This window comes from Plecotus auritus (assembly GCF_963455305.1).
Source record: "Plecotus auritus genome assembly, chromosome: 6".
Taxonomy (NCBI): domain Eukaryota; kingdom Metazoa; phylum Chordata; class Mammalia; order Chiroptera; family Vespertilionidae; genus Plecotus; species Plecotus auritus.
In genome coordinates, this window is record NC_137773.1 from 169,503,917 (window position 1) to 169,517,092 (window position 13,176).

Genomic DNA, 13,176 nt, shown 5'->3' on the forward strand with positions numbered 1-13,176 from the left:
GAGACAGAGAGAAACATCTATATGAGAGAGAAACATCGATTGGTTGCTTCCCTTGTACATGCCCCGACTGGGGATCAAAACCACAACCTAGATATGTGCCCTGACTGGGAATCGAACCTGCAACCTTTTGGTGTACAGGATAATGCTCCAACAACTGAACCACCCAGCCAGGGCACTTATTTTTAATTCTTTCTAAGACCAACAGAACTATTCTAAGGCATTTGGTTTTCATACTTAAAAGTACTAAACTACTTTCAAACTATAAGATACAACAGCACATTGTTTGAAATACATTAATGCATTTACAGTAATCATTCTATTGTCTCATACCTGCACGTTGTAGCAAACACAGCTCATTGATGCTTATATATTTTTTAAACACATCCATGCAAACCTGTAAGTCATGAAAAATGTAAAATTACCTTTTGATACTTCATAAAAACTATACAAATTTCAATCCTATCTTTATGCTTATTCCATTTGTTTAAAGTGAATTTAAAGCAATGGAATAAAGAAGCTGACGTTAGGTTAATTCAGATCTGAAATACCTGCTGAATTAATTACAAAAACAGTAATTAGAGAATCTCTGTCAAAGAAAGAGTCAAGGAAACAGAGTCAAAATTATAAGCAACTACAGAAGGGAGGAAAATCCTTGAACATTATAATAAGCCTTATTTAGGTCATTTAAAAATTAACCATTTATTCACTCAAAGATAAAACATTGACCAGATTTTACATACTTTACCTTTTCATCCCCTTGCTCAGGCACGTGAGCAAACTTGCACTGTGATCGCTCACAGCCACGTAACGTGTTAAAATGAAATTTGCAATATCTATTGGGTATCATCAACCCTAGGGACTTCTGAAACACCTAGAAAATAAAACAAATTCCCTTTCTGTATTAAATATAAAATACTATAGTCAAGTGAGAAAACATTTGAAGCAATCAGAAATATATACCCAAAACAGTATGAAGACAAATTGCTTGCTGACTTGATAAAAAATAAAGTTTCAAACAATTTACATTTCAAAAATTATGAAAAATCAACTAGAGTGAGTTGTCTGAATTTTTGCAATTTCCTTTAGTGTAAAATATTGATCAAAGTTAGTGCTCTACTTTGTATCTCTTAAAAAGCTTATGTATTCCCTCTTCCTTCTTGTGTACCTTGCCCCTTTGGCTTTCAGAAAAAGTTAATTCTATTATAATATGCATCATTTTTCAAATGTATTTATTAGAACCAAAATTTTCCTTAGCTTTTCAGATGAACAGAAAAAGCCAAATGACAGTCAAATCTTTCTACGACAAACTTCTATAAATTGCTCTATATCACTCTTCCCTTTCATCACAGGGAATATTTATCCTGTATTTTTTTGTTTTGGATATCCACCCCCTCTTCTGCTTTCAACCTCTTATGCTATTTGTGAATATCTTCTGAATCATGACAAATTTTCTGCCTCTTACCACCACCCCAATTCAAAATCCATACAATGTCCGGAACTGGTTAAAAAATGATAGGGAAATACAACCAGAAAGGCCCAAAGTATGTGCTTTATAGGATTATTATTTTTTAATTATTTTTAACCTTCACTGAGGACATGTTTAGAGAGACGGGAGGGAGGGAGCGAGTGAGAGACACACATACACATCAATGTGAGAGAGAAACATCGATCAGTTGCCTCTGTACGCTCCCCGACGGGATCAAACAGGAAACTCAGGTATGTGCCCTGATCCGTAATGGAACCAGCAACCTTTAGGTGCACGGGTTGACACTTAAGCAACTGAACCACTCCAGCTGGGCAGATTACTTTTTTAAAATGTGCGACTTACCCTTACAATCTTTTCCCTCTTAAATATTTCACAGGTGTCAGGATTTTGCAACTTTAGGACACAATGTTGTCCTGAAAATCTGAAATCTAAAAATGATTAAGAATGACATTATACACCAATATGTTACAATTTATTTCTTTTATACAATAAAACAGATGACCACTACTATCTGCTTTTAAAGTTTTACTTGGGACTATTCATGCTCAATTCACAGACTGTGCTGCCATGGGTGCTCTGTGAAATACAGAATGATTTACAGATTAGCTGCTCTTTAAATATTTTCAGACCTAAATTTAAAATTTATTATAAGCTAAAGATACTTTCTTTTTTATTTTTGAAGATACTTAAAAGCCTTACACAGCATCACTGAGCACTGCATTCAAATGATTATCTCTAAATTAAACAGACAAGTATTACATACAATAAATTTTTAAAAATTATTGTTGAAAGTATTACGTATGTCCCCTTTTTTCCTCCATTGACCCCCTACAGCCCGCCCCCTGCGTCCCGGCCCCCCTCAGGCCTTCACCACCCTATTGTCTGTGTCCATGGGTTATGCATATATGCATATAAGGTCTCTGGATGCACAATAAACTTTTTTAAGGAAAGAAAGCCACTGACATCCCAGGTGCTTCTGACTGAACTGTGAACCCCCTCAAATTCATATGTTCAAGTCCTAACCTCCACTGTGACTTCATTTGGAGACAGGGCTTTTTACAGAAATATTAAGGTTTAAATGGGGTCAAAGGGGTGAGGCCCTGGTCTGATAGAATTAGTGTCTTTATAAGAAGAGACACCAGAGAGTTTACTCTCTCTACGCACATGTACCAAAGGAAAGGACTTAGCAAGAAAGCAGCCATCAGTAAGCCAGGAAGAGAGCCAGGAACTGAACCCTGCTAGAACCTTGATCTTGGACTTCTAGCCTCCAGAACCATGCAAAATAATTTCTGTTGTTTAAGCCACCTAGTCTGTGGTATTCAGTTATTGCAGCCTGAGCTGATGAATATACCAGGCATCATATTCCTTAATGTTGGTCTTTTTAAATAAGAGCATCTTAAAATTTTTTTTCTACAGATAAAAATTTTTAAAATTTTAAATAATTTCCTTCAACAACTTCCTCCTCCTCCTCCATCCTCTTCCTCCTCCTCTTCTTTTTTTTTTTTTTTTACTTTGGCAGCATCCAGATATAATTTGGAACGAGCTAAAACTTTTGCTGCATAGCTTTGCAGTGATTTTCATTATGAAATCTGTAGGCTTTTCAAGATACAACACGTGACCATCATGGCCTTGTTGCTATAGTATATAATAGGTTGCATGATGTCAGTAGTGTGAAGGTACAGAAGAGTTAGGTGTGAGCCGCACAAAAACATTTTATTGTTTCTAAATTCATTTCTCAATCTAGCTTATTTTTATCAAAGCATTAGAACTGACATACCTAAAATATATTCTAAATGATTAACTAAAGTATGAAATTTTAGGTATAACCTATAATTTACTTGTATTACCAATATCACATAAATATACATATTCAGAAATTATTCCATCAAAAGTACTAAATGTACACATCCTTTAATTTTAATATATTCTATCTTGATTTTTTTTTACTTTTTTTTAGTAGAAAATCTATATAGTTTCTATATTATCAAAAGCCAACATAATTTTATTGAGAAAATAGTACCATTCATCCATGGCTTTAGTAGTGTGTCTTCTTGAAAAGCACTTAGATTCAAAGGTGGCAGCGATAAGCACAGAGGTTTTGGGCCCAGTGTTGCTAATTGACATTCACCAACCATAATCTCTGCATTTTGAGAATCTTTGCTGTGTGAGCAAAAAAACAAAATCACAATTTAAATTTATTCCAAATACAAAGCAATGAGAATAAAATTAAGTAGGAACACAACCTAATGCTATATATTCCTATATACTATTATTATACTATGATTATCTGGTATTTATTTATAGATTATTAGCTTAAGAGAGGAAGGGGGGAGATTGAGACATTTGTTGTTCCACTTTATGTATTCATTGATTATTTTAAAAAACATGTTTTTATTGATTTCAGAGAAAGGAAGGGAGAAGAAGAGAGAGAAACATCAATGCTGAGAATCATTGATCAGCTGCCTCCTAAACACCCCCTACTAGGGATTGAGCCTGAAACCCAGCATGTGCCCTGACCAGGAATCCATCCGATACCTTCTGGTTCATGGGTCGACACTCAACCACTGAGCCACACTGGCCATGCCACTGGCTGATTCTTGTATATGCCTTGACCAGGGATCAAACTCACAACCAGCATATTATGAAGACGCCCTAACCAAGATACCTGGCCAGGGCCAATTATTCAGTATTTTTAACAGGTTGTTTCTACCTTCTTAGCTAGAAAACCAAAGCTTGTTAAATGACTGGGGTAGGGGTAGGAATTAGGTGGTGGAATTAAAACTAAAGAAAAATATTTTTTATCATGCCAGACAAAGTTTTGAGGAAGGACTGGCCTAGTGTTCCAATCCAGAAAAGATAATTCAATTACTTTATTGAGAGTGCAATAAAATAAATTATAAATTATTCTTCAGGACAAGTATATATAATAAATTTATACATGTATTAGTATTTGAGAGCTTCCTTTGGGAAGAAGTTTAAAAAATATGTTTTTCTTGGTTGCTCATTTAAACAGCTTTGACTATACTCTAATATGTGAGATTCTATATAACCAATTTTAGAAAAACTTAACCTGGAAGTCACTTATCTAGAAAAATAACATAAAACAAAGAAATAGGAATTATGGAATTTTATAGATGGAAAAGGTTCTCCAGTAAAATTCTTTTATTTTTGATTGGATAACTGAAGCACAGGTTAATGACTTGCTCAGTATCACACTCCTGGTCATTATGGCAGAGCCAAAGTGATGATACGACTCTGCAGGTTGCAATGACACTTTTTAGTTTGTAAGCAGAATGCTTTCAACAGAAAAGTTAACCCTGTTAGTGTTTTTTTTTAAGATCTCCAAATAATCATAAATCAAAAGGGCTTCTGTGCCAATCTAATTTTTACCTAGGCTTTTCCTTAATACAATGGTTTCCAAACTTCAGCATGAATCTGGATCAGCTGATGGCCTTACTGAACAGATTCATGGGCCCCATCTCCAGAGTTTGGGAGGTCAGGAATGGGACCCAATAATTTGCATTTCTGACAAGTTCTCACATGATGCTGCTCCAAGAATCACACTTTGAAAACTACTAGCTGCCCTAGCTGGTTTGCTCAGTGGATAGAGCATGGGCCTGTGGACTGAAGAGTCCCAGGTTCGATTCCAGGCAACGGCACATGCCGGGGTTGCAGGCTCGATCCCCAGTTATGGGCATGTAGGAGGCAGCCAATCACTGATTTTCTCTCATCATTGATGTTTCTATCTCTCTCTCTCCCTCTCCTTTCCTCTCTGAAATCAATAAAAATATACGTAAAAAAAAAGAAAACCACTAGCTTAACATAAAAGACTTGAACGTATTCATCACCTGATCTGAGTGTGCTCTGGCCACAACAGCGAAATGGGGGTGGAGGATGGGACCAGATGGTCTCAAGGTATCCACCAACTCTAAACTTGGTACCTATATGTGTTCTAGTAAGTGTACTATAACTCTCAGTACTAATTACTGCAGTCATGTAAATAGCTGCAAACTGCAATGTTTGTCTGATTTCTGTCACTCTTACCATCTTAAAAGTCACATACATATTCTTTATTCTTTTATCATTATTTCTTATGCCTTTCTCAAAAAATATTTTAAGGGCTCAAAAACCTTAGTGACAGTTTTAAGGTAACTTACAATATCCCTGACATCTAGGTATAACTGACATATTAATTAAATAATGCCCATGTGTGGCTTATGGCATAGTAGTCCAAGCACATACAGCAGAGAATGAAAAACATACTCAAGATGCAAATCATATGAATAACTGTTTTAAAGTTACAGATTTAAAAATTGTTACAGACCTTTTGCAAACTTCATGCATATTTTCTTTTTCTTCAACAGTCACTTTGTCTGAAAATTTACACTGTGAAGATATGGTTAAAAAGTTCAAGTTTAAATATCTGTATTCCATATTAAGCTATGAGGCTTACCAGATTTATTAGAATGTATTAGATGTTAATTCAACAACTGGTTTATCGCCAACCTAGAAAACAATTCTACTCTACATTATTTAAAATACCGAAAATTGACTTCAGAATTTCCACTGCTGCTTAAGAGAAAAATATGAATCAATTTATTTTCTCAGCTTTTGCTATCACCTTTTACAAGCCAACATTTCAAATTATTATGAACAATTAAAATCATGCAAAAAAAAGTCACGCTTCTTTTCAATATATTGATTTTAGAGAGAGGGAGGGAGGGGAAAAAGGGAAGGAGAGAACCATCGATTTTTGTTGTTCCACTTGTTTTTTGCATTCATTGGTTTATTCTTTGATATTCCTGTATGTGCCCTGACTGGGGATCAAACCACAACCTTGGCTTATTGGGATGATGCTCTAACCAACTGAGCTACCTGGCCAGGGTTATGTTTCATTAAGAAAAAAGGCTTTGAGTAATTTTTATTTTTAGGTGGTATTTATGAACATACATTTATTTTTCATTAGAAATATTTATATGCCCGGCTGGTGTGGCCCAGTGGTTGAACATCAACCTATGAACCAGGAGGTCACCGTTTGATTCCCGGTCAGGGCATATGCCCAGGTTGTGGGCTCAATCCACAGTGTGGGGTATGCAGGAGGCAGCCAATCAATGATTCTCTTTCATCATTGATGTTTCTCTCTCTCTCTCTCCCTTCCTCTCTCAAGTCAATAAAAATATATTAAAAAAAGAGAAATATATGTATTTAGGTCTCAATTCTATTTGGAATATGGATACCAAATTTAGAGTTGGAGGATACCTTGGGGACCACCTGATCCCATCCTCCACTCTCTTTTTGCTGTTGTGGTCAGACTGAGGCATCTTTGCTGAGGGTCACACTGAACTGCGAGTGGCTTCAGGGGCATCTTTAGGAGTCAGCAACATGGCAGAAGACATCAAGATCAAAATCAAGAACTACCACACTACCCCTTTTGACAGCTGCTTCCCCAACCAGAACTAGACCAGAAACTGTTGGCAGAAATACCTGGACTTCCACCCCATGGGAAGGCAATGACTGCTAAAGGGGTTGATGTCTCCATGTGCGAATGGTACTGGTGTGTGCTCAAGTCCCTTTGCCCCATATCCTGGGTGTTGACCTGGGATGACCGCCAGGCAAAAGGCGTATTTCTTGGGAAGATCTGAACTGGCTCTGTACCCCACCTGTCTCTGTCCTCCACTCTTCTCCCAGGGAGGTGAAGAGAGACCTAGGTACATCCCACCCTAGGATCCTGAATCATGGCTTAAGTAATAATACTTGTTGGAAAAGTATAAAATTGTATATGTGTAAAAGATCTGGATGACTGGGCAAGATGCTGGGTTGGAAATTCTACCTGGACCAGTAAGAGGGGCTTCAGAGCGAGTATTTTTTATTTATTTTTAAAATATATTTTTATTGATTTCAGAGAGGAAGAGAGAGGGAGAGATAGAAACATCAATGATGAGAATCATTGATCGGCTGCCTCCTGCACACCCCCTACTAGGGATCGAGCCTGCAACCCGGGCATGTGCCCTTGACCAGAATAGAATCTGGGACCCTTCAAGTCCACAGGCAGACATTCTATTCACTGAGCCAAACTGGCTAGGGCCAGAGTGAGTATTTTTAAATTCTGTTTTGAATTTTTATTTTATCAAATTTGACCACTTCCTCTATGCCAGACAATAGAGTGAATGATAATATGAAATAGCCGCAAGTCCCTGTATGTGCTAAAATTTATCTGTATTTTCCCTTAGTTATCTGTATAATTTAAAAAACTTTTCTTAATTTTCGAGCCAAATGAAAATAATAACAACATGTAAAAAAGGGAAAAAGAAATATTTAGGTGTATTTAAAACATTGTTGTACTTAAAACATTTCACAATTAGTGTTTTTGGAATTGTGATTTTCTAATTACTATAAGAAAGTTATACATGCTCAAATATTAAACTTTTGAAAAAACAGTCACCAAGAAAGTAATCCCTCAAATCACCCATTATTTTAGTAGTCAGAGATAATACCTTATATCTTTTAAAAATCTTTTAAATTTTGTTTTTTTCTAAAATTTTCCAGTTTTATTGAGAAATAATTGACATTGTCACTCTAGAAATTTAAGCCATATAGCATCATGGTTTGATTTATATACTGGGGTTGGCCAAAGCATGTTTTGAGAAATTAGAAATTAGAGTAATGCAAAAACCCGAACACAAATGTTTATAGCAGTTTTATTTGTAATAGCCCCAAATTAGAAACAACCCAGATATCCTTCAAAGAGTGTATAGCTAAATAAACTGGTAAGTCATACCATGGAGTGTTATTAAGCAATGAAAGTAAATGAACTATTGATACATGCAACTAACTTGATGAATACCTAGAGCATTATACTGGCTGAAAAAACCCATCTGAAGAGGTTCCAAACTGTATGATTCCATTTATATAACATTCTTGAAATGACAAAACTATAGAAATGGAGAACAGATTAGTGGCTGTCAAAGGTTAAGGAGGGATTAGGGGTAGGAGGGAAGAAAGTAGGCATGGCAATAAAAGGGCAACATGAGGGATCCTTGTGATGACGGAAATGTTTTGTATCATCATAGATATAATAATGCCAATATTCTGATTGTACTCTAGTTTTGCAATGTCATTGGGGGAAATTGGGTAAAGGGTATATGAGAACACTATGTTATTTTTTTCACAACTGCATGTGAATCTGCCATTATCTCAAAATTTAAAAAAAATGTGGGATGCTGCTAAACCACAATTTATGGATAAAATCATAGCACTAGATGCCTCTTTTAGAAAATAAGAGGTTTCAAATCAATGATTCAGTTGCAACCTTAAGAAAGTGCAAAAAGAAGAGCAAATTAAACCCAAAGTAAGCAGAAGGAGAAAAGGATCAGAGCAGTGAAATAGGAAACAACAAAGCAATAGAAAAAAAATCAATAAAACCCAAAGTGAGTTCTTTTGGAATAGTAATAAAATTAATAACCTTCTAGCCAACCTCCAATGAATCTACCTTTATTGCAAAATACCAAAATTACAGAGATGGAAAACATTAATGGTTGCTAAGGTTAGGGATGTTAGAGGTAGTGAGGAAGGTGTGACTAAACATAGGGAAATCTTTGTAGTGATGGAATAATTATCTTGATTGCAGTGGTGGCTACAAAAAATTTGCACACTTGATAAAATACACGGAACTATATACACTCATTGTACTAGCAAATTCTTATTTCTGGTATTGTACCTTAAGATTTAATCATGGGAAAACTACATGAAGGGTACACAGATCCTCTTTACTACTTTTGCAACTTCCTGTGAATCTATAATTATTTAAAAATGAAAAGTTAAAAATATAAAGTACACTAGTATTTTAATTATATGGGGCTCAAAATTAGAATCATTAAGCAATTACTACCATGGTAAACCTAAAAATTGTTACATACAAATTTAGATTGTAACTGATACATAGAAGAAAGGAAAAACAAGGTCTCTGGAAAAAACAGCATGTATGTATAATGTACACACATATAGATATATAAATGCAACATACTAGAGGCCTGGTGCATGAGATTCGTGCACAGCGGAGCGGGTGGTCCCTCAGCCCGGCCTGCACCCTCTTGCAGTCTGGAAGCCCTTGGGGGATGTCCAACTGCCTGCTTAGGCCCGCTCCCAGCCCTAAGCAGGCAGTCAGACATCCTTAGCACTGCTGCGGAGGAGGGAGAGGCTCCACACTGCTGCTGTACTCGCCGGCCGTGAACCAGGCTTCTGGGCTTCTGGCTTAGTGGCGCTCCCCCTGTGGGAGTGCACTGACCACCAGGGGGCAGCTCCTGCATTGAGCGTCTACCCCCTGGTGGTCAGTGCACATCATAGTGACCGGTGGTTCTGCTGTTTGGTCTATTTGCATATTAGCCTTTTATTATATAGGATTATTATATAGGATATACATACCTAAGTATAAAATTGGTTAATAAAACACTTCTAAAAATTCACACACAAAAAAATATATATAAAAGTAGAAAGGTAGTATGTTAGGCATATGTCCTATAAATCAACTTATTTACCCTCTAAAGTTCCTAAAATTGTTATTGTGCTTATGCAAAACATTAAGCAATATATCCAATGACCAGAAGAGTATTATTCTTTTAGTTAATAAAAAGGAGCTACACTTGTTCATCTGATGACACTGTTCAGAAGAATTTTTGTATTACCCCTATTCACACCAAAAAATAAGAAAATGCAAAAGATTCCCTAGTACCTTTTCATCCAAGTCTGAACTTTTTATGTGTTCATTGAAGTCTCCCAGTTTTTCATTTTGAGAGGTCCTATTAGTAACTTCTCCTAAGGAAATGTTTGCATCTTTAAAATCATATTTTATCTCACTTGCTGAAAAGAAATAATATTTAACTGTAGAAACTACAAAGGACAAAATAAACAAGATTATCCTAAAAATAAGTTAGAATTCAGAGAGTTTTTTAAAGTCCAATATAACAAATTTAAAGTTTTCAGCAAATTATACAATTATTCCTCTTTATCAAATAACTCCATTATATGGTATAAAAAGAAATGGCAGTAAGATAAAATTGAAACAAATCAAGATACTTTTAAGAATCTTTCTTGATCATGTCTAGCTATTTCCAACGTAATTTGAAACTTGAAAGTCAAAGTAAAATTAACTTTCAAATTAAGTTATTTCCTGTAAAGACCTAGGTATTTAAACCTATAACTAGATATAAAATTTTTTTAAAAGAACTCAGATGCAAAATGTGATAAAGCTTAAATATATATTTCAATTTCAAAATAAGACTACAAGAATTACTAAGGTCAATCATCTATCTTTTGTAGATAAAGCCTAACAAAGTTATTTATGAAATAATAAAATAAAAAAAATTTCAAAATCTGATCTACCAACCAGGCCATTGCAACTTGAGAAAACTAACAAATGAAAGAAAAGCTTTCTATTTTAATGAACTTATTTTGACTATGCTTGGAGATATGAAAAGATACCTCAATATTGCATATTCTGAAAATGTCAAATTTTACCTGCTGGCAAGGAAGTACAGATCTCTGACTTCAATCCAGGATCCAGTACAGGAAATTCTCTATTATAAAACAAACAGAGCTTAAACATTATAACATATTCTATGCAGAACTATCTACTTCTCTAAACATTATACAATACTAGCTTTAGCAGCTGGTGAACATCAGCTTAGGTCCTCCAAGGACAGAGAATTATACTGGGACTCAGAACCTAGCGCACCCAAGCAGATTCCTCATTTGGTTCTTCAAGTCCATGTACTTCAATTGTTAAGGATGCTACCATTCAAACTTTGTTACTCAAAGAGAACTACACCAATACAAGATAATGTTTAACTTCGACTCTCAAAGTATGTGTATGTATGTCTTATTGCTAATATAAAAGGAAGATGGTTTGAGAGCAGCTTGAGGTGTTTTTTTTTTTTTTTTTTTTGGTGGTCTCTGAAAATAACAGAGTTCAAAGATTAAAGCTATGAAGATCATAGTTAGTCCAACTTGGGTTTAAATATTGTTCTGCCACTTTGTGTTAACTGTGGCAAAAATATTTAACTTCTTTGAGTCTAATCCTATCTGTAAAATGAGAATATCACCTACCCATGAGGTTATGTAAAGATTTAATGAGATAAAAATTTCTTAAAGCCAATAGCATAGGCTCCAACAAATGAAAATTACATCTATAACTCGAAAACAAAAGGCTAAACACTATTCCATTTTTTTAAAATTTAGATAAAAATATACAAAAGTACATAGAATAAAACCCCATAATCCCACCATTTATTAATTTAATAAATGAGTTTTAAACTTATCCTAAATAGCCAAGAAAAAGGGAAACTGAACAAAATATTTTATATACACCATTCTTTTTGTTTTGTTAATCTTCACAAGAGGATATATTTTCATTGATTTTTAGAGTGGAAGGGGTGGGGGGAGAGAGAGAAAGAAAGAGATACATTGATGTGAGAGGGACATTATTTCTGTTATTCAGTTGTGACATGTTCTTCCCTGTGGGCTTTCATATAGGCTATTCTTTCTATGACAAAATTCTACTCACTTTTCTTCACCTCTTGGTGAATTCCTAATCATCCTTTAGTGTTTATCTTAACTGTCACTTTGATCAGGACACCTTTAGTATCTTGCACTTTATCATATTTTATGGTACTTGCTTAATATTTGCCTCCCTTGATAGACTAAAAGTGCTGTGAAAACAAGGCCCACATGTGTATAGTTACTCTCATATACCCAGCCCTTAACATCCTCCTGGCCAGACATGAAGGAGACCCAAATGAAGATGCCTCTCTCCTGTCTAGAAACTCCCAGTATAGGAGGAGACTTACATACAAGCAGACATAATATACTGACATATATGCCAAGAGAACTATTGGAACAAATCCCTAGAAAAATATCTCAGATGTGATTTGAAGGATAACTGAATGAAAATAAAGGGACTTTCAGATAAACATATGCAAAAGGATTCAAGTACATGACAGAATATGGAAACAGTGAGCGCCTTGCGTTGCTTATCTTTTATTAGCCTTTCACCGCACCCCCCCTCCGCTTTCCTAACCTCTACCACACAGTTGTCAAAGAGAAAATGGATGCAGATCTACTAAAGAACCTTAAAGAGCCATGCCAAGCAATTTAGCCTCTATCCTCAAGTGGCTGAAAGCTAGTGAAGCACTGTAAGCAGTCACTGACAGATCAATTTCTATTTCATAATAACACTATGGAGAGGATATACTAAGAGAGTTCAGGAAGATTAATCAGGAGCTTATTACAATAATCTAAGGGAAAGATGAATAAGATACCAGCAGTGTAAATTGAGAGGAAGAAAAATTGTGAGATAATAGCATGAATAGTATTAAGTGACTCAACAGAGAAGTGAGGGATGTTTCTGTGGTTTCTAATTATCTTGAAAGTTACATTCATAATAGGTTATTAGCTTAAGACATACAGGAAGTTATTCCTGACTAAAACAAAATAAAGAAAATAAACAGTATAGCAAGTATACTGCTTAATTTCAAAGTAGTAAGGTTGTATTTTAATATTGCTGATATAGTTCATAAGTGTGAGACACTTTTTACTATAGTTTACAAGGAAGGTAAAACTGTACATGCCACTTTCGTTACAAGTAATTTAGTTTTGTTTCAAATTTGAGAGACACAGAGATTAAATTCACCCAAGTT

The 13,176-nt window shown here is 35.2% G+C and overlaps 1 protein-coding gene across 1 annotated transcript in view; it reads right to left on the bottom strand.

Annotated features, from left to right (window-relative positions):
* TOPAZ1 (testis and ovary specific TOPAZ 1) overlaps positions 1 to 13,176 on the bottom strand; it is a gene marked incomplete at both ends in the record, with an annotated part of 44,610 nt that overhangs the window by 24,894 nt on the left and 6,540 nt on the right. The window contains 7 exons of the mRNA XM_080675541.1: positions 331 to 394; positions 746 to 871; positions 1,829 to 1,914; positions 3,507 to 3,646; positions 5,811 to 5,872; positions 10,215 to 10,342; positions 11,000 to 11,058. Coding sequence (XP_080531667.1) covers positions 331 to 394; positions 746 to 871; positions 1,829 to 1,914; positions 3,507 to 3,646; positions 5,811 to 5,872; positions 10,215 to 10,342; positions 11,000 to 11,058 — 665 coding nt within the window. The remainder of the gene's footprint in view (positions 1 to 330; positions 395 to 745; positions 872 to 1,828; positions 1,915 to 3,506; positions 3,647 to 5,810; positions 5,873 to 10,214; positions 10,343 to 10,999; positions 11,059 to 13,176) is intronic.